Here is a 22,683-nt window from a genome sequence, read left to right as displayed (position 1 = left end):
ATGGTAAGCATAGAGCCGTTCAGCTCATAGTAAATTATCACCCTGTCTAGTACCATGTGAAGACTGAATTGGGTGTTCTGTTTGTTGCCTTCTGAAATTGATCAAGCCACTAAGTACCCATTATGAGTGTTATGACCCATTTCTACTAGAAAAAAATAGCCATTGAGGAAACAATTTGTACACTATCCCATCTTCCACACATTTTGTCTTCCTTGTTTGTGTAGAACCAACTACAGTGAAAGAGCTTTTCACGGGTTTTTTTTTTGTTTTTATTTAGAGTTGGAGAGGGCTATATTTAATTTTTTTAAACATTATGTTTAGCTGAATTTGGCTGCATCAGTGTCAGGTTGGTTGCTGTTCAAATTAAAGTTCTGGGGGAAATTCTCAACTTACAGACAGCTTTGTCAATTATTACAATGATTTCAAATACATTATATTTTGTCCAGTATGTTCTCTGATCATAGGTTACAAATGTAACTAAATGCTGCAAGTGTAGGACTCAGTTTGGAGATTTGTGAAATTTTTCACTTCCAGAAATGTTGCATGATTGTAATATGAGCATTTTATAATCTCAGGCAAAATTTTATTTTCAATACACCAATAAGGCAATTGTTTTCAATTAAACCAAATCAGTTATCCATGGTCTGTATTTAACTTTAACACTGTCTTAACAAAATAAACTAACTATAAGATTACCAATAAGCACCAAACTACTTTTCTAGATGTTTAGATCACTGCCGATTTTCTCTTTTGTGAATGTCCAGGCATGACTTTGGAGGATATTAAAGACATAGAAAAGGTTAATTATATTAACTATAACTATATACAAGAATAAAAATACACAAGATTAAAACCTTGAGGTTTTCTCAGTTGCAAAATACTTTTGTAAACTGGCCTAAAAAGGGAGAAACCTCAATTTAAAATAAACTTACAGCTTCCAAATTTCAAGGGGCAAGCATGTACATCCATAGGAAAGTCTTCTAAATGCATTGGACATTCTGCTCTCACAGTCAATCTATAACGGATTAATGAGCAAAAGGACACATTTATTCTAGTTTCATAGAAATAGCAAATAGACTTCTATTAAGACACATAGAATAAGTATAGCATAATATCTGTTATGTGATTAATTATCAACTAGAACAGGACACAAATTGTCTGGCTGGGGGTGCCAGTAGGCATGTGTGGACACAACAGTGCAGCTGGCTCTGGCCCTCTACCACATTCACTGTACAGCAAAGACATGCTCAGACTTCTAACTTGGCATGAGGATTAGAATCTATTAGCAACTGAACTTGGTTCCTTGCTGTCATCATTAAATTGGCGCACCGTGGATGCTCAGACATTTACTGCAATCATTGCATTGTTATCAGCTTGGGTGCAAATGTGTTTCTCAATAAAAGAGATTAAATAAACTATAAACAGTCACATACCACACATCAGCAAGGAACGAACAATAGTACTTGAATACTGGGCAGAAGATTGCTTCAAGGCACTTGCAAAGGTGAGCAAATAGAAATGGTTATGATCAAAAAAGAGACATATATGAACGGTGTGCTGCTAAGATAGTGTTCCTGTGAATTAAATCCTTATCAGTCAAGCATTTAGGAAGACAAGAAAAATTGACCTGGACTTGTGTAACTACCAGCCAAGCAGATTCTGCCCTATCCTAGGCAGTCTTTAAAGATGTTGTAGAATAAATTGAACATATTTGACAGACTCCCAAAAGCTTGGAGACTTTGTTTTCTCCAAATACTTGTACTGCTTTTAAAAACATCTTTAAAATTGTTAAAAGAAAACTCAGTGTTCACCTATGTACTAAGCTATTTATCTTGACCTTAGTCAACAGAATCACTTTATGCCTTGTTTGATTCCATGGAGACATAAATGAGGGATGTGTAGCTCTGTAGAGACAGCATACCATTTTTTTTCATTGTTTAATTTGCAGTCTTTTAATCCAGAATGCTTCCATGACTGTGTATCATTGTTATTTCAAAAGGATTTAACTTCTCTGCTGAAAACTGAGTGGCTAAAGTTCAGCTATCCATGAAAAGAAACATACATTTCCAGTAAAACTGGTGCCAGCACAGAAATAATTTTGTCTCCTAACCTTCCAAAAGCTTTAGTGAATTGTTTTTCCTGTTATGAACGGAATAAGAAATGTCTATTTTTAGATTATCATGCTCTGTATTCCCCAGCACAAGAAATACGAAGAATGGGCAATGAATTCTCTGTGCATCTGCTAGTTCTTAGAATCCGCTTTCTATAGGATCTAAAGATTAATACCCCTTGCATGCCATCTAGTATTCTAGATTTATATTAAATTTTCAGGCTTCATAATACTTTGCTAATGGAATCCTTGAAAGCAACTCCAAAGTAAGGTTCTTTGCAAACTGATGGATTCGCAATACTATAGGTACCTTTTCAAAATCATGCATTAAGACACATCCAGGCAGTGTAAAGGTAGCACAGCAGGAGGGAAAAAAAGCCATACCAGCCTAAATGCCTCAGTTTGTCCATCATTCCATGGCCTATTGTGAAAATAATTATGAAGCAGGAATCAAATAATGATCAAAAAGGAAACCTGTTACCTGTTTGGAAAATATGATGCTTTAACAAGTTAAATTATGAAACTAAACGAAGGATATAATGTTTTAGGACTCACCTCATTGTATATAGCAATGTCCCATCCTCTGTAATTCGTAATAGTTTATTTGGCATTGTCATGTTATGAGCCACTGACTTCTTTCCATTGTGGAAAAAGGTATCAGGTGTCCATATTTTGCTGGCCATTAAATTATTTAGCCGGAGAACAGTCATAGGTCCTTTGAATTTTAGTCTTTCATCTTTCCAGCTTTGACGGAAAAATACATCTATAGTGTATTCCTACATCAATTCAGAATAAAGGGAAACACTTGTGACGCCATATGTTGCAATATGAGAACTTGAAAAGTATATTTTTCCTGTTCCCTAGAAGCAAGATGACTATTAAGGAAATCAGTAATTATCAGAACATTTCTTCTCTATATTACAATGTACCTGAAGCAGTTATTAAACAGTTACAATATCATTACTGTGTTCAACAGAATAAAGGTTAGGGAGAACAGTATATCAAGTTAGACAAGAATGTGAGATGTAGTGGAAACAAAATAATTCACCCTTTTCTCACTTTTTCTTCACTTTCTAAAAAACTGTAATTTGAAGCTGTAGATATGCAGCCAGTATGCATAGCCCAGGAAGAATATGTCTCTCGGAATAAAACAAGCTTTGTGAGACAGGGTCTTCCTAGAGTCTTTTGTTTTGTTTCATTAGCATAAACATGTAGTCAACATGCAAAGTTCACAGTTCACTTAGAATTATGTGGTCCAATTTATGAGATGTTGAATGGCTCATTGGTCCAAATCACTGGACTACAGCTAGCAGAAGCTGATGACAGCTTTGGACCAAGAATTATAGTTGGTTATGCAAAGACTAGGTCAATGGGGAAGAGATGCAGTGGCTTACTCAGTGTACATAGGGTGAATCAAAATAACCAGCACTCACTATGAAATGAAAGAATTATTTGTTACAAACCAACAGGAACAAAGTTAAGAGAGAGAATGTGAGAAGGAAAAGTATGTTGGAGTATTATACTATAAATACAGAGATACATGGGGTGAAAATGGGGAAAACTCCTATGGATGCAGTGTAGTATAATATTTTCCCTGGGAAAAATTCCATTCAGTCATGAAAGTTCAGTATGGGATTACCCTGACCCTTCCAACATTAATGGTTATGCTATTGTGATAAACATAAAAAGTAGCTATCCAAACACTGTTCAAAATTACCCTGAATTATAATTTTTTGGCTGAGAAACTGAACCTTTGCTGAGATCTCCTGCCAACGGAGATGGCAAATCCTGAAATGAAGGAGATTCACGTATGAAGGCACACACAGCTATAAGGACAAGGAATATGTTAGTAAATAGAAACATTCTGGAACTGGTACGCAAAACCTCTCTGTGGCAGACTCTCTTAGACTTGTAATTTTTCTATTAGTAAATGGTAACACTCCCATACAATATAAGCAAATATGAGCTGTTTATTTCTTGTGTAACTATCAGCAAGTAAGAATGGTGGTTCTTACTGATGGTGTGGTTTAGGGCATGAAATAGCTAAATAAATTTCTTGTGGACTTGGAAATGTTGTGGTTCCATGGGGTGCTCTTAATTTGGGTTTGTTTGAGTTTTGAAGTTGGGGATCTTTTTCGTGTTGTTGTTTTGGGGTTTTTTTATTTACATCCCGTATCTGTGAATCATTTAGGTGTATAGTTAATTGTATTTCCATTTTTTACGTATGTGCTCAGTGAGCTTAGATGTGTTCAGCTCCAATGACAGCAGTTGTGCACTTACAGCCTACTACTTGCTTCAAGAATTTCGCTGGGTCAAGGCTTTAGATTGAACAGTGCGCAAACTCTTGTCCCAGGTGTGCAGCAGAGTAGCAGAGAAGGAGGTTCAAAAGGCAGTAGACGGCATTAAAATATTGGATTTTCTCCATATTTTACTATCTCCAAAGAAAATTTCCTCCTACACACATAGGGAAGGTAAAAGACATGCCCAGAAGGTGACATCATTTCAGCATGCATGTAAACCATTCCCTTTTTATCTCTTTCAACTGCAAAGAAGGAGGTGAGTGGGAGGTGGTACAGGTTGAGAGAAGAGAGTCTGGTTCTTCGCTTTATATGAACACAAGTTTCTTATGCTGGGAAAGAACATGGACTCTGAGAGATCTGACAGCATAAGACAGAACTCAATTAAAAAGTAGCTGACAGGTCAGGTCTGGCACAGGCTGAATCTTTCTCTGTCCCAGGCTGTTGCAGTATAGAGGATGAATTCATTTTGGCTGAGATTTCTCAACTCCTTAGCTTTCACTACCCACTTTAATACATACAATAATTCTCCTCAAATGAATCCTGACAGACAGCTGATATTTAAGGTTAAGTCATTGGATACTTTAATTAAGGCTTTCTTCTACAAGAAGGTGCCACACAGAACAAAGGAACAGAAGGATATTTTCCAAACCATGTTCTATAGCAGTGGTCTATGTACAAATATACGAGTGAGGTGAAATTTAGAATAAATTCTCCACAGTAGAGACTCTTCATTCCTTAGTGTGCTGGTAAAGAAAGAAGATTCTTGTCTGCTCTTTGGCAGTAAGTTGAATGATATTAAATATTTACAACACTTTGACTTAAATAGTCTCTGATTTACTCATCTAATATCACTTCTCAGAAACTGTACAGGAATGTAGTAAGATAAAATTAAATTCCTGAGGAGCTTACAGTACAGAAGCAGTGGGAATGAAGGTTTACTAAGAAAAAGAAATAACGTCTTTATGAAAAAAAGTTAATTTTAAAATGCTTCTTACCCCACGTAATATACACCAAAAATTTCACAGAAGTGTGTCATGTGAGAACAGCCAGATATCTGTTGATTACTCCAATCCACCATCTGAGAGAGCAGGCCTGAAAACCTGCAAAGTTCTTCCAGGAAAAGATATTTTTAAAAGTGCTTTTTTCCTCTTTAACTTTATTCACAAGTTTAAGAACAAGCCAAGACATTCTCTTTATAGATTAACAGGTTATGTCTATGCTGCTCTTAAAAAAGTGTATTGAGAGTGGGTAGGAACACCATGTACTCCCTGATATATCAACCTACTATCTATATAGCTGCCTCATTGGATTCTGCAAAACAGATGGTCTCTAGGTATGCTGATGTCTCACTGTGGCTGTAGTTTCATAACACATGGCATCAGCTGGAAAAGCTCATTGCAAGTTCCCAGCCATCAGTCGCAGGCTCAGACAGCAGTGCATCGTTCCCCCCAGTGTGCCAGTACAGCTGCGTGTGAGGCCTCTCTCTTACCAAATCCCACAGCCCAGGCTACACTTACTGTAAATCTGCTCACTGGAGCAAATTTGGGGTAGCCCTCAAGTGACGGTGTTGACAACCAACCTGTAGTATGCACAGAGGAATTTGCACTACATGTCCACAGGAATTAATATAAACTTTATGTTCCACAAGTTCTTAATTTTATCTTTCTCTCTCTGCCTCTGATTTCACACTTATTTCCTTACGCAAAAGAGTTAGCATGAGTAGGCAGCACACACATTACTTTTTAGGAAAGGTGAGTAGGAGTTTTACACTAAATACTTTTCTGTAATTTCTTAGTCTCCAAAACACATGAACACCTGCCTGTGTGTTTCTTGGTCGCACACTATATTAAGAGAATGATGAATTCTTTCTCCTGTTTAACTGAGAATCAGGAGCCATGTGGTATGGGCTTTTAATTATTTTTGACAAATATTTTTGTAGGTAGTGATGGCTTATGGTACAGTAATTCAGCCACACTGAATTACAGTTGAAGTCAATGTTTTGGGTTTTGTTTTTTATTTTAAATATACCTATTCATATTTCTGCAAGTGGATTATTTTTGGCTTTAGTATTATATTCTTCCTTAAAACTCAAATCCCATACAAATATCAGTTTGTCCTAGGAATGACAAATTAGCTTTACCTTCTACTTAACTAAATCACCTGAAACTACAAAGTAGAAGTAGCTGCTGAGGTCCAAACATTACATAGTCCCAAGTACTTCAGCAGGCCTATCAGTTACTCTAAACTTATGTCTACATGTAACATAGCATCCATGTCCATTTGTTTATTAGATTGCTATTCGTTATTGGAGTTTTCTAGTAAAAATTACTCAGCAGAGCAAACAGTAGCTTAGCCAGCTGACTTACAGAAAACACCACCAATAAATATTAACACAGAGCACACATTCACCCCCATACATTTATTACTCTTTTTTTCATTGATCTCTCATAAACATCTACATCCAGCCCAATACTTCAAATTACATTAATTTTCAGGAAATTAACAAGAGGTCCATCCTGAAAAGGCAGGTTTCTATAAAACTGCAGCAGCCTCAGATCGCTTACAAACTGCAGCTGCTACAGTTTGAATTCAAAGACTATTAAATTAAAGTTAAAAGATAAAAATTAGTCACAAGACTGTTTGAAATTTCCAGTTTGTCCAGTGGTGACTGGTTACCTGTTTTGACACAGAAATGGGAAAGCAAGATGAGGTGTTTTACCAAATACAAATAGTGTATATAGATGTTTCTATCAGTCTTTAATACAAGGAATGTGCCTTCTTTTAATGTAAAATTTAGAGTAATAAGTAGACATGGTAATTTCACAACATTATCATAGAAAAAAAAAGCAGAAATAATTTATTTGTTTGTTTGTTTGTTTGTTTATTCTTCATAGTATATATAGTGCTTGGATAGTATTGTATGTATGTGCTGAGAAGACAAATCACCAATGCAGTTATTTCCCTAGATCACCCTCCTATTGTAAGTAGTCTTAGCAAAATGACTGGTCAGAACTTTTGTGCTGCCACCCAACCTATTCTTTATCATTTAAATATCATGCCATCAGTTACAATTATAAATATGACTGTAGTTTTATAAATGCTATTTTGCAAGCAATCAGGAAAATGGTGTCTTTGCATAAGAGTTCATTCAGGAAAATAAACTATCTTGTAAAAGTTATTCTCTGTTATTCCATCGCTTAACATTGTTTTGAGTAGTCAGACACTTGTAGTAACCTGGTATTTAAGGCCTGTCTACAGATTTTGTTTGAATTAAACAACTGACAGTTTTGTGTTAAGGAACTTGTTTCCTTTCCTGTGATAACGTGTTGGGGTTTTGTTGGAGTTTTTTTGTTTTGTTTTGAGTTTGTGGTTTTTTTGCCCACGTTTTTCTTTTGGTGAATGTATTTGGCTAACTGTAGCCAGCTACAAGGTTGAACTGTTTTCTTTTCTTCATTTAAATTAATGAGGATGCTTTCAGCATTCATCCTAACACAGAATCCAGCAGATACTAGTGAATGCAGACCAAGCTTTCCCTGTCAATAGCAACCTACTTCTGAAGACCTCATTTATATGCAAAATATTAAGTACCTTATGCGTAATTTCACACAATTTTTAATGTCTCTTAAGACCAGAGCTCACAACATCTTCATTCAGTGTTCTGAACTTCTCCATTCCCTGCAGTTATCTAGCAATTTGATTTTAATATTTATTCCATGAAGAAGTGACGCTAATTCTCTCATTAATCTTCTCTCTTTCAGCAGCCAAGATCTAGGAAAGTCACTTCCCATTGATCAGTAGCTTTTAATATAAAACTACAGGTTAGATTGTATGAATGTCACACTGTAGGCATAAGTGTTAATTGCATTTTAAGATGATGATCTTTCTCAGCAAATTGGATCAGTGATGTGCCAGCAAGGACCTGAGCAATCATTCTCAGAAGAATGTGTATCGAAACCCTAATGCATTTCGTAATATATTATGTAGCAAATAGAAGGTCTGTTAAAACACTTATTAAAGTCTCTGAGGCTGCTAATTTCAGGGCACTTAAATGCAGCCACAACTATCAGGAAAGGTTGCATATAAAAGATGACAGCATTTTGGAATCCAGGGTTTAATAAAGGCCCAGCCTTAAAAGGAGCAGATAAGTGACGTATAAATCTTTCATCCTCCAAATTAAAAAGACAAGACAAAATGTATGCTGTAGAAATATAGGCTATCACTTACCATATCATGGTCTGAAACAGGCCCAAAACTGGTGACGAAGATGTCAGTCTTCACTTCAGTTACACGCTCTGATGAAGCAGGAAATTAGGACAGTGAGTGTCTATCAACAGTCTTCATTAGATCTAACCATTACAAATTCTCACAATAAATAGAAAAATTATTGGCTTTCATTAGCCATTCTAAAATTGGTCTACAATACAGTCCTGGTAATTTATTGCTTCTCGATGTAATTTCACAGTCAGTATTGTCAGCAACGGTCTTTTTATTGCAGTGGTTTTGAACACAGAACTTTTTGAGACACGGCTTGTAATGCCAAAGTACAGCAGCCATAGCTCCGCTGTTGTGTAAATTTTTTCACTCTGACTAATAAATCTTCTTGTCTGGTATTTTACACAGTGCTGTGTATTTTACACAGTACTCAAAAGTCTCATTGGGTACTCAGCATTTCTGGGCAAGCTGAATGAAGGTCTCTAGTAATTAACCCTGGGTTTGTGAATTTTGTCATTTTTATTGAGATGCAGGAACATAGAAGAAAAAGATAATGCATCAAGGTGTGTAAAAACATACAGATATTTTATTGGGCATGAGTGAGAAATGGCTGCACTGCCCTTAACTGCAAAAAAAAGAGTTAAAACTTTCCAAATAAATATCAGCTAAACTTATCTACTGCATTTTTTTCACTTATGTATAAACATTATAGTTTGTAAATGTTCAAGATTGTTTTTAAATTGATACAAGCATTAACACTAAATTTCTTGAGCTACCCAATTATTTTACTAGGTGTCAATGAGAGGTTAGTGTAAATGATAATTCAGAAATCTAGAAGACGTACATAACACAGATTATATGTATATACTATGCCATAAAGCTAGACTTCTTTGTGATATCAAAGATGTACATTTGCTCCGTGGCACAATGCCCTTGTCCACTTCAGAAGGATATGATGATTTTAGTCGTCACAGATGCTGAGCCTGAGACACCTAAAATGGTGCTGATCTATTGTTAAAAGTCACTTTGAGAAACACAGGAGTTTAACCTCCCTCTTCCTCTCCTTTCCTCCCCTGCTACACGCACTTTGGAACATCCTGGTATTTTCTAGGCCACACATCACGAAGTATTCACCCAGGATAGCATATATCAAAATCACTCTACTGATTTAAATATAGCCACAGGGAGTAACACCACCTGGAGGCATAAATTCAAACAGCTAACCCCATCAGCTTTCAGAATTTACAGTGATGTAAGTCTGAATACATTTACTATAGTGCTGTACGAGCCAGCGTGGAGTTTTTAGTAGAAATTTCAAATATGCAATATGGAAGGAGTGATACATTCTCAAATAACTTCCAAAAAGAAAAAAAAAAAAAAAGAGAGAAATTTAGAATATTAGGAAGTAATCCTAAAGAAAAAAGGCTTACAGAGAAGTACAGGTATACTAAGCAAAAGTCATGCAGCAAGCAGAAATTTTTGTAAGATTAAGAAATGCATATATGTGACTATCTGTATAATGCTATTTAAATATTTTAAAATAGCTAAATTTAAAACCTAGTATAATACAACCTTCCGATTTCAAAAGGCTTTGGACTGCTTAGATATGATTTTTTCCATCTAACAAGAAACTTCTGACAGAAGTGAAATAAGGAATCAAGATTAAGCAGCCAGTAACAATATACATTTCTGTATCTGATGAAAAAGTTCTAATGAGAATCAGTGTTCTACAGTGCACATGCAAGTTTTTCACTTTCATTCAAAAAGTCTACAAATTCTAAATATATATATGTAAGCAGTTTAATATAAGTGTTTGATATATATACAATAAAATATCTCCTTTTGTGAGACAGCAATAATCAAGATATAATATCGGATCTGATTCTACTGCCATTCTAGTAATGCACCGAATGACAGGTGTTTTCTGTTAGTGAGTTAATGCAAAAATTAGATGGTAGCAAAGTAATCTCCGGGAATCATTATAAAGGTTAAAGGATGAAGTTTCCAATGTGCTACACATAATCACAGAAAGTAAAATACTGTAATGTGACTGAATCGCCTGATAATATTGTCTTTGTGCTTTATATCTGTGAGTGAGATGTGTACAAGCTACAGTGACTATTGACAAAAGCATCGGATAGGTGAAATTTCCTCCTTGGCTGTCCAATGAAATTAATGTGTGACCTTAGCATTGTTTATAAGCTTTAGAGAAATTTAAGTAATCTCTTGACAGCTAATTGGCTCTGATCTTAAAGAAGTTCATAGTGAGAATTTAACCTTCTATTACTGGAAGAAGCATATGGCTGTCCAGAAATTGCTTGGCTTGGAAGAAAAGTATTCTCTCCTTCAGCCTGTCACTTTAACAACAGTTCAAGAGGCTATGATCTTGTTTGAAACAGCTGGCAGAAGAAGAACATAGAGATTTCACAAGGTCCAGTAGAACATTGCTGAATGGATTCTTTTTAAGTTCCAGCTACTGAATCACCTTTTCTTTAGACTGAGAAACTAATAATATCATGAAACCTATTAGCGTTTTACATCTTGAAAACTGAAACTCAAATGACTATTTTTAAAGATCTTTCATCCTGACTGCCTGTCTCTCCATCTCCTTTCAATGGAGGCACTGGTGTGATTAGGAAAGAGAAAGACACTAGATCCTCAGGCACAATCCACCATCCTTCAATGGTGTAAACTTGAGAGTCTCAGCTCTGAGTGAGCCTCTAATATAACATAACTAACTGATTTACCTTGCACAAACAAAGAATATGCTGTTTGAATCGGTGGCATATTATGAATTCTAGCTTTTGGAGACATATGGTCCATCACTCTGAGAGCACAAAATGGAAACCAAAGACTTTGGCAGTAAGACAGAAGATTTCCAAGGGAGTGGAAAAATGAGTGATGCCTTTCATTTCTGTATAACATTGAAGATATTTTAAGTGGCATGTAAGACATAAGTAATAATAGAATATTCAGACTGTGAACTCAGAAGAGATTGTGTTTTCTTCATACTGATTACACTTTTGCAGAACATCTAATCCCAGTTCTCTTCAAATGCAGATAAAGCCACTGTACACATCACCAAATGATTTATTTTTTCTTTGATATGTACCTCTTTATCAAGAGCAATGAAAAATTGTGTATGAACACACAGGAAAAGATTAGCCCCTCCAAAACCATATGGAAGTTTTGAGATTTATGTTTACTGTTTTACTAATTAGATGATTCAACTGTGCTTTGTTAAGGGCTTCAAAAGTTGTGAGTCAACCTTGTACAGGACATGTGTTTACTCATACAGTTGGGATTTATATTTAGAATTAAGGTTAACCATGTTCAGTCTGCACCTTGATTAGCATAGGAAGGCTTAAACTATACTTCAAATGCCCAGGATGCATTTTTCAGGAGCCTCAGATCCTGAGCTATGGTCAAAACCTTCACAATATCCTTAAGAGCTAGAGAAAATTATAAATCATTGAACAAAACAAGCTCAGGTCAGGAGCTGATGTCACTGCTAAAGATAAATCCACTGGTTGTAAAGATATGCTAACCTGTCTCTTGATTACAAAATCTACCTCATGAACCAGGACTAAGTAACACAGAGCTATCTGTAGAAAATGTAACAATTTCAGTAAAAAAAAAAAAACAAGGAAATTAATGACTTGCTAATTTTACTATAAGACAACCATAGGGTTCAGTAAAACAGCAACTGATTACCACACCTAGGCACTCTGGAACACGGCCTCAGGCAATTGATCCACATATAGCTATGAAAACAGCAGTCAATGTCAACTACTGTAATTTTACTGTTTACAAATACTGTGTTTCGCTAATGATGCTAGACTAACTTAAACTCTCAACATTAATAACAATAAATATTTTGATTTAAACTCCCAGGGAGCTCATTAGTGCTGGAATTGTGATTGGATTACAAATTGAGAACAAAAATAAGAAATACAGATTTATTTAAAAGGCAGGAAATGAGCCTATTTGCCATAGGAAACTATATATTAACTGTTTCCCTTTCAGACCTGCTGGTATTTGAGCATAAGGCTGATTTGAATTGCATATTTTGGTGGTTTAAATTAATTCCATCTGATTTGGTAATGCACATGTTCCTGCTGCATGTTTGGTGTGTCTGGTACAGTTATTAAAATGGGAAAGACTTCTATGGCTTTGAAGGAGAGGAATTTGGATGCCTGTATAGCATACTCTATTACTGCTGGAAAAAGTCATGTAGACTAATCACCCTGGCTGCATCCTATGACGTATTTTGATTTAAGAGCCCCAACAAATACACTCATAAGAATTTTGTGCTGCTGCATTTGTAAAAGTAGAAACCAAAAGGGAGAAGTGTCCTGTCCTGTGATTACCTGCTGTAGTCTGTGCTGCAGCCAAGGGTTTACCAAGAGCTGTGCAGTGTCATGGCAGCTCTCCCAATGCCAATTAACAGCTCAGAGCTGTTCATATCCCCCCTACCTCTCTACTGTTGTATTAGATCAATTTTTCTAGGGTCTTCTATGCCTTTTACAGTTGCCTTTACATCAATGTGGTGGCTACAGAGTGGCAAAAAGACCAAAATTGGCCCTTTCATTTTTTACAGAGTTCAGTATAGCATCTTGTCCTTTTTTAACTTGAAGAATTATGTGTAGAAGGTCCAGTATAGGACTCTCTTTTAATTTAGGGTAGAAACATTTAGGTTTAATGGAATTTTTATTATACATGCAGACAAAACCTGTATTTTCCTTAAACTTTTTGTTAGCCCATATATGAGTTGAAATCCAACAATTTCCATTTGGACCTCAATCACCAAGAGATAAGTTTATAATATATTTATAGATAATGGTCTCATAAAACTGAATTCTAAAACCTAATTAACATAATACTGTCAGGGGTTTTTTTCCGTCACTATAAATGTAAGCATTCTTTGGAAGAGATGAATTGCTGAGATGGACTGATGTTCCACTTAAGAATTTTGATAAACTCAATTTTGATAAACATCACACAGGAGAGGTCAACAAATAGCTTTTACTGATAGCATAGAACAAGTATAACTCTGTTTAATACTAAGGTAATGTTGATAATCTACTTGGTGTGATCTAATAGGCGTTCGTCCAAACTGTAAAAGAGAATTTCATTTTAAAAGATTCTCGTTTGCCTTATCAAACTCACTCTTAGTTCTGTATTGAGCAACCTTTCTAGTACAAAATCCCTCTCAAAGGGATAAACCACGTTTACAATTGAAAGGTCACAGACTACGTGATATCCTTTAGTTTTAGAGAGGAGATGTGTGCACTGCAAAGGTGCTGGTCTTAAAAAAAATCTGTAACTGCACCTGATTTCATGTTTATGAATCTCAGCAGCAGTACAACCAACGTGCCCTGTGCAAGCCTGGTGAAGCCACATGAAGACAACCCACAACAAAAGGCAATGGCATAGCAATTTATGTGAAGAACTTATTTTTTCCACCATTTTTTTGTTTCAAGTCTTTTCAACTCCCACTGTAAATATAGTGTCTTACTAGGAGAGGTCACCAAACACTGAGTTGAAATTTCCTACTTATTTAACTCCTTCCAAGCACAATCTCATCCTTTATTTTGTTCAGGATTCAGGATATTTTTTATCACCTCTGGTTCTAGGATCCAGATATTTCCCACAGAAAATTATGCTATTACCTAAATGACTTCACTGTTCATTTTTTCCCTTAATGTCTAACATGATTTCCTCTTTTTTCAGCTTCAATATTTTACTCTCTGCAATTCCTCCTCCTTGCTTTTTGTAAATTATTATCTTCTCATAGAGTTAATAGTTGTCATCTAGTATGATTCAGAACATTTTTACATTCATTTTTATTTTCCAGGCACAAATAACTGTAAATGTAGTTATTTGTCCATGTTTATGGATGGGTATAACAGTTGCTATTTCCTGGCAATGTCTGACTAAGTGACTATGCCCACATATGAAGGAGGCAAACATCTAAATAAGATAATTTATATCAATAATTATTGATAGGAAGTGTAAATGTGCCAATATGTAACATAGTGCTCTGTGGTTCTTTTGAAGAAAAATCAGATTAATTTTAGCTACAATGCCATTTTTAAAATAATTAGCATATTCAATCACTGTAACTTTTCACTGTGGGTCACCTACTCCTTTATTTATTTATTTATTTATTCCTGTTAATAAGAAATAACCTCTGTTTAACAGCAAAATGCTCAGAGCTACTCAGTTAATTTCAGATATGGCCTTATCAGGTTATCTGAACAATAATAATTTTTATTCCCATAACCTTTAATGGAGCATATGTGTGTTTTATTTTTCCTTTTGAAGTAATACCCCAAAAGAAGATCTGAAAAAAGGAAAGGAAGGATTTAATATTAATCTAGCACTGGTTCCATACATACTGAAAGAGTGATTCAAAATTCAGCACCTCTAAACTTTTCATTATCTTAATGCTCCGCCTTTTAACCTGGCTTCCCAATGAATATGTACTATAGCTCCAACTTTGTAATGAGATCTCTTCAGGATCTTGTTCCTGGCTTCATGGTGCCTCCTCTGCCTCACCAGGATATTTATTTCAAACTATGAATCTGTTCACCACACTAATAAGAAGTTTGCAAACTTAAGATAGAGAAATATCATGGCACTTATTTCAAAAGGGAGGAAAGAACTCTTATAGGTAAGGAGAACCATATCAAGATCAAACCCCTTTCACAGTTCAATACAGTTTTTCAGTAAACATACCATTTTGTCACTGAATTCTTTATGCATAAACACAAGGGAAGAGAAACAAATAAACTGACTGAAGAAACTGTCATTTACTTTTTCTTCCATAGGTGGGTAAGAGAGAAATTGGTTCTTTTCTGTTTCAAGCATAGATTTCTGTTTTCTGTAGGCGTATATATTTGAAAAGCTGCACTAAAGAAGGAGAGGTCCTACAGGGATAAACAGTTTGCAATATGCCCCTTTGGGTAGAAGAAAGTGACTGTACCATGCAATGTTGTACCTCATCTATTGTTGATGAAGGCATATGAAGACATAGAACAGGATAGATATTTCTGGATAACTGCAAGAGTGCTGTGGTGTAATCAGTAGTACACAGATTACACGAGTAGGTACACCAGTGGTGCTGGTGCCTAACAGTGTAAAATTCATTAATAGAACATATATGTATGAGGGTCTCTAATCTCTTAAATTCTCTGATAGCCATGTCACAGTTAATATGGAATGAATTAGACCTAATTACATATATCTAAACACGGTACTATATTTGTGTCTTTCTTAACTTTCTCTTTAGAGTAGATAAAAATCATGTTCTGACTGAAATATTTAAGACATCACTGATGTTGGGAAGAAAAAAGAAATCATCACTTTTCCATTTAATTTTAACATTTCCAGCAACAGATCGTGCTATAACTGAAGACTATTGAACTTCCAACTCCAAGAACATTGCTTTATTTGATATATTGATTTAGATTTCTCACTAGATATTTTTCCATATGGAACATTTCAGAATACGTTCCCCATTATACCAAGTGTCTAAATCAAATGTGTCAGAATTGAGTCATCTTGAGGTTCTTAGCTTGTATTTAGACACCTCAGCAAGGAGATTTTGCAGAGGTAAATTTCAAAATTCCTGAGCAAACCTTTAATTATAAATTGGTGCCAGAATTGAAAACATAGGCCTAGATGTTTGTCCCTAGTGTCCGAAATATATAATTTATGTCTTTTGAATAACACATTATTTAACAGTTAAAAGACTAAAGCTACTTCTTACTATATTTTATTTTAAACATTAATTTACTGCCCACAATTTGATCAGATGTTAGATTTTTTATAACAGATAAATTAAATTTACTCTGTTGAACTGACACCATGGAACTATAATGCACTAAGAAACAGGGAAATTGTGATATTCAAGGGGTTTGGCTACAGTCAGGAATGTGCAACACAATTCAAAAAGGGAGGGATGCAAAGATTATTTAAACTTCTATTGCCTTTCCTCAATCCCATATTTCCAATGCTTCACTCATTTTTGCTTTTAACTGATAGTGATACAAATGGCTATTAAAATTTGTGAAGAGACTCAGTTCCTCCTATAGAAGCAGTTACATTAAACAATCTTGCTCTCATAATCAAATTTTAGCGGGACTGGGTGATCCTTTCGTGAAGTATGCAGACCCGTTCTCCCAGTACACCCTTGTAGTCTGGCTTCAGAAATATAGATAGAAACACACATATGTAAGACTCTGTACCGATGTCCTTAGTTCTCTAATCTGCAATCCAGAGAATGAGAGAAAATCCTTTCCCTGCAGCTCCCTTTGTTTGCTTTTCTAGTAACAGTTCAACAAAACATAATAGCTACAAAACTCATAGAAGAAATCATCATATGCTCAAAATTTTCCTGTAAACATGTACCAGACTCTACACAGTTTGCAGAGTTTCATTTATTTATGGCCTTTTCTGCTATGTTTATTTACTATGATAGAGCAGCTGACTGAACTGTACAGTTGCATTAATCAAAGATTAAGGAGCATTTATTTCTAAACTAGTCCAAGTGTATACAAGTAAGTAGGCAAAAGTACTGGTAGATAAAAGTAAAAAGTGATTCTTATTTTGTTGTGTGTTGCCTGAAATTGCACACAAAAACTTAGACCAACAGATTTTAAAATGAATTAATTTTATGAACAGGATTTTATCTTTGGCCATTCCTTGAAGTCAGTGAAGTCAAACCATTGAAGAAGTTGGCTCACAATTCAAGAACTGTTGCAAGGTGATAGCCTCAAACCATAGAATAAGCTTACCTTTAATTATCTTCCATTTCATCCTCAGGATATGGTATAAAAATTCTAATGTAATACCCTGTTCTTCTTATAATGCAATTCCTCTGAGTGCTATTATGTGGTTGAACTATACTTTGTGGGGTGGGTTACTCTGTTTTATTTTAACTGAAGAATCCGAAATGAAAGATAAAAAAAAAATCTGGAAGAAATAAATCCAACTTTTCCATGCACCAGAAAGACAGGTTTGTGCTTGTATGTTCAGAACTTTCACGTCTGTGAACAACAAGCTTTTAAGACCTAGTTTTGGGATTTTGTCAGAGCAGAACAAATCAGAGGGAACATAGGGATGCCGACAGACAATACCTTCATAACAAGGTTTTTAAAAAGATAGAATTGCTATGTGGTTTTATACCTTTTTATGGATTCAGCACCACGAGCAGAAGAAAAAAGACATTTTTATCAAGCTGTGAAGACAAAATGTTAGAGAAACAAATCCTGACATACCTAAGTAGAAAAAAAATCTTATAAACTTCTCTGAGACTTTTATGGCTAAGGCTGATTGATGCTTTCACTTCTAAAACCAAATCTTCTCATGAAGGTAGTCATAGATAGATGTGCTGTTTAAGCCTGATTCATAAATTTGTCATTTGTCAGGTCACAGGTTATATTTTATTATATTTTATTCTTCACACAATTTTAATACATATTCAGAGGTCTTCTTGAATCGTGAACCATTTTCTTCTTTGGGATATAAGTGTGAGAAAATCAAGTATGTGAAAGACAGAGAAGGCATGGCATTTTTGAAAAGACGGATACTGCATGCCAGCATTATTTTAAGTGTATATAGAAACAGAATTGAAACAAGTATATAATGGGAAAATAGCATTGTTTTACCTAACACATAACCTTATATAAAATTATAATACAACACACCTCCCAGTCCTGGTCTCAAGCGGTTATCATAGCCATCCAGCAGACGATCCAATATTCTGGTAAATACTGTGGTATTGTCTTTAAGTTCATCTTGAGATGAGGTTTGTCCGTAGCTGAAATACAGAACCATGAAGACTGAAAAACAGTAATCCACCAATAAGCTTACAAAGCAATTCAAAATTCTGTTTACTCTTGCTTATACAGGGTTTATGTTCACAATATCTCCCCCCTAAAACAATATTGTAGTACTTTATAGGGTTTTTTCACTGAAACATTTTCTTCTTAAATTGTACTTTTTTTGTAAAATCCTTGAAAATCAGTGCCTCTCTATAAACAGTGAGCAAATGGAATGTCAGTTTCTCAGTGTTCATCTCATTATTCATTAATGGTTATAATGTTCTGTGTGTTCCTCAGGAAAAGGCTCATTTGTCAGCAAAAGATAACGTGTTTAATTCATAATAGTTATAAAGGGTTTGCATATGAAGAAGATACAGTAATTTAGAACATTGACACTTAAGTACTGAAAATAAACTCTAGAATAAAGATAAAACAAAAAATACAGAGATGCCTACCTTATGAATATAGAAGTCAGTCAAGTGAGTGTTCATTTTCAATATATAATTTTGCTTTATTTCCTATTTTCCTTTAGCAATTAGATTTGGAGGAATACCTCCAACTTTTCTTTACAAATGTTTAACAAAACTATCTGTTGATACAGAAATCTCTTATGTCTATCAAGCTTCACTTACAGATCCCTAATGTGTATCTCTAACTCAGGCAAGGGTCCTAAAATTTTGCTTGAATAAGGATCAAATTAAGCTCTTTGAGCTCAGCTACCAAAATCTTATTTTCATCAGTAGAAATGGAATGGAATCCTTGGGCTTAGTGGTTTCTGTCTGCTGTAGATGACATCAGAGTCAACCTTTTTCTTAAATCTGAAACCTTTACGTGTCATAGATGATTCTTTTAATCATAGATTACAGTTGTCTTAAAGCCAAACCCAGTCTCGTTTTTTCATTCATTGCTGGGAATACCTCCATTATAAACCTGTGCAGTCATCACGACCAAAAGCAAAACCACTGCTTTCCAAAACATCATTTTGTCTCACACATTGCTACTGAACTGGATAACCAGTAGAGTGCCAAAACCAGTTGTTAAGATCGGGTCTAGTCACAGAAGTGATCCTTCCATTGGGCAGCTCATTATCCATACAGCTACGGTGATCTGCGGCTCTCAGTGCTCTGCTAGTTGTTCCTGCTCTAACCAGCAAAGGCCGTCTTATGAGGAATATACTGTTACACAAAATGATCTCGTTCTGTTGAAATACCTACAAAATTATTTTCTGTTAAGCTTCATCAAACATTGTTTATGTATCACATGTCTGATCCACTTGTATTTAATACAGAGAGAAGGAGAAAAGATAACCTGAATATAGCTGCTCTGGAAATGCTTGCAGGCTATTTTGCAATCCAGGTTTGAATACATAACACTACAAATTTAAGCAAGTTTCAGAACAGACACTCCCAGAAGTTTTACTAACTTTTGTTTTATTTCAGTAGGGTGTGACTTTGTAGAGAACAATATTCAGGGTTTTTAATGCATATAGAACACTGTTTCTAATGAAGAGACAAAATCTTTAACAGTTTTAAAAAATACTATTAATCTCCTCTAGCCATATCATATAGTTTTGCTTTAAAAAGGGTTGTTTTATATTTATTTTTCATACCTACAGTTGAATTTTAAGTCACAGACATTAATATTTCTTCTTCTTTTATGCTTCCTATGTTACCAAATAACAAGTTCTCCTGCTGTCTCCAGTGAGCATTATCTTTCAGAGGATCATTCCTCATACGCCTGATGTAGAACTGCAACACAGGTCTTTTCACTGGATTAAATCTTACATTAACACTCATTGTCAATAAATAAGCTGCTGTACTTACATATCTCAAGGATAGTAGAAGGTCATCAGAATTAAGGTGGCAAAAGGATATAAAAAGACTTCAGAAATTGTAGTGGTAAATAAATGAGCATGTTTGCAGAAAAGGCATCAGAAGGACGGACTGGTGGCAGTGCACTCAGCAAGGATGCAACAAAACGTACCGCTTCCATTCTGGGTGTCACATTTATCAGTACCCTTACCTGTTCTTCCCACCATTTTGTCAGAGGTAAAAAGCACCCTTAGGGCTGGTTTTAACTGACATATGGTCACATCAGGAAGAATCTGAACATTTGTGTACACAAAGTGTACTGCAACTCCAGAGGGATTGTGATTTTTCATTCAAAACACATATATTAAAATAGTCCTAGTGTTGCTTTTTATGACAAGAAGAATGATATGGGAAGGCTGCATCTTTCTGTATCACAGACACTTCTAATTCATCATTCTTTTTTATCTTAAAGGATTAACAGCACTCCAGAAGAATAGGCAAGGGAAGTTACTATGACACAATGGTTTTAAAACCAGATATATTTCATGTAAGGTGTGTACATTTTGAGAGAAAGGTGACTGCAAGCAATTGTGTTTTCATATTAAATCACAGTATAATAAAAAAACTGTGCTCTAACTCCATCTACAGGTCATTATAATAGTGACACGCCATATAATTTTTAAACACTAGTCCAATGCAGTTAAATTCTCACTTTAAAAATGCACATGCATACCTTAAATATATAATAAATACATTTCCACATGTATATGTACACATATCTATATAATAAACGTGTTTCCACAAAATTCTCTAGCTAGGCCAGATGAAGTACTTCATGAATACTTTGAATCTCACTTTTCTTCATATATTATCAAAATAAAGGTATTGCTTCTAAAATGCCATGTTTATTCAATGCAGCAATTGTTACACGAATCACCTGATTTTATTCTTTTATTTTTAGAGGAAATGCTTCTACAGATGAACCTTTGCCCACCCCACTCTATCTAAAATCTCCAAGCTAGCCAGAAGGTAAGTTTATCTAGAGCTGCAAATGCATAAGGAGACACTATGGAGGTCAAGGCACAAATACACCTTTTCGGGATCACTGTTGACAATATGAAATTTCTAGTGCTTTTTGCTTATTAGGTAACATTATTGACTGGAGTTTAATATTTTTAAAATACAGAAATATATCTATGCATCTTCTTAAACATCCTTATTGAATTCTGAATTGCAGAGAGTACTGCAAGTGTACTCTAAACTCCTTGACAATCTTTAGTTAATTTACTAGTTGTTAGATGAGGTGTTGTATGATTACAAGTTGTTCTTAATACTGATGCTGGTTTTAGATTATGATTTCAACATATACTCCATGCACATTCAGTGCAGCATGGTCTTTCAAACACAAACTGTTACGGGGTTTAAGCTTACAGATTCTCCTTCATCCAAGCAGTCCCCCTTCATCAGGATGGTCTACTTCAGATTTGCAAAAACAGCTACTAAGTTAGGACACAATCCTGACCAACAGACAAGTATAAGTTTTGCCTCTTCTTGCAGGGACAATAAAGTTACTAAATAGCATTTAAATAAGGTTAAAAAAAGAACTTGATTACACTTTTCTTTTTCCTCTGAAGAAACTTGTATTTCTGAGCAGTCATTATCAGAGTAAAAAGGATTGCACAGGTGTTTAAGAGGTATTTCAATTTGTTTCAGAAAGGCTTTGCTTTTTTTCTTCACAATATCGAAAAAGAGATGTTATGCAAACAAATTGTAGTTTTCTTTCAGACTTCCTTTAGTTATATTTAGCTGGGATTTGAACAGGGATTAACCTCCCCCAGTACACGTAGTAGTAGTGCAGCCCATGCAGTATTTGTCTCATGCTGCTGTATTAAGTTAAACGTTCCAAAAATATGTTAGTGCATTAAAAAATATCTCCCCACCTTCTTTCAGTCAGTGCATTCAGGAGGATGCTCCAGGCCCAGAGGCAGTCACAAAGCACCAGGAATCTCTTCATGGTGGGCTCTGAAACAAGAAGGAAAATAAGCATCAACATCCCCTGCATTAAAACAGCTACTGTGAAGATAATGTCCAATTTAGGACACTTTTGCAGAATAATTTGATGTCAGGCAATGACCTCACAATACTACAGCTCCTGTCATCCAGAATAAGGCAGCATGGCCTTAGCTGTTCTCATTTACCTTTTACTTTTAGACAGAGGCGTAGGGTGGGATTTATTTTGTGGTAAGGGCATATTCCTGTTTGCATTATTCTTGAATTTTAACAAAACCAGTTATGACTTAAAGCTGCTGTCCCCAAACTCTGTACCAATTCTTAGTCAGTTCCTTCCTATGTTGAAAATGTGACAAGAAGCCTCCATAACATTTCCAGATAACCAAGTGTAACTGGTTTTTGTTTGGCTT

General features: G+C 35.2%; 1 protein-coding gene across 1 annotated transcript in view; it reads right to left on the bottom strand.

Moving 5' to 3' along the window:
• Positions 1-22,285, bottom strand: part of GABRA1 (gamma-aminobutyric acid type A receptor subunit alpha1) — a 38,419-nt gene extending 16,134 nt beyond the window's left edge. The window contains exons 1-5 of the mRNA XM_080627180.1: positions 22,204-22,285; positions 18,336-18,448; positions 8,635-8,702; positions 2,666-2,886; positions 933-1,015 (exon numbers count right to left, since the gene is read on the bottom strand). Of these exons, the coding sequence (XP_080483306.1) occupies positions 933-1,015; positions 2,666-2,886; positions 8,635-8,702; positions 18,336-18,448; positions 22,204-22,277 (559 nt within the window). The 5' untranslated portion in view covers positions 22,278-22,285. The remainder of the gene's footprint in view (positions 1-932; positions 1,016-2,665; positions 2,887-8,634; positions 8,703-18,335; positions 18,449-22,203) is intronic.
• Positions 22,286-22,683: the final 398 nt, after the last annotated feature.

This window comes from Psittacula echo, assembly GCF_963264785.1.
Source record: "Psittacula echo genome assembly, chromosome: 11".
NCBI classification, from domain to species: Eukaryota; Metazoa; Chordata; class Aves; order Psittaciformes; family Psittacidae; genus Psittacula; species Psittacula echo.
This window is presented reverse-complemented; position numbering and strand designations above follow the sequence as displayed.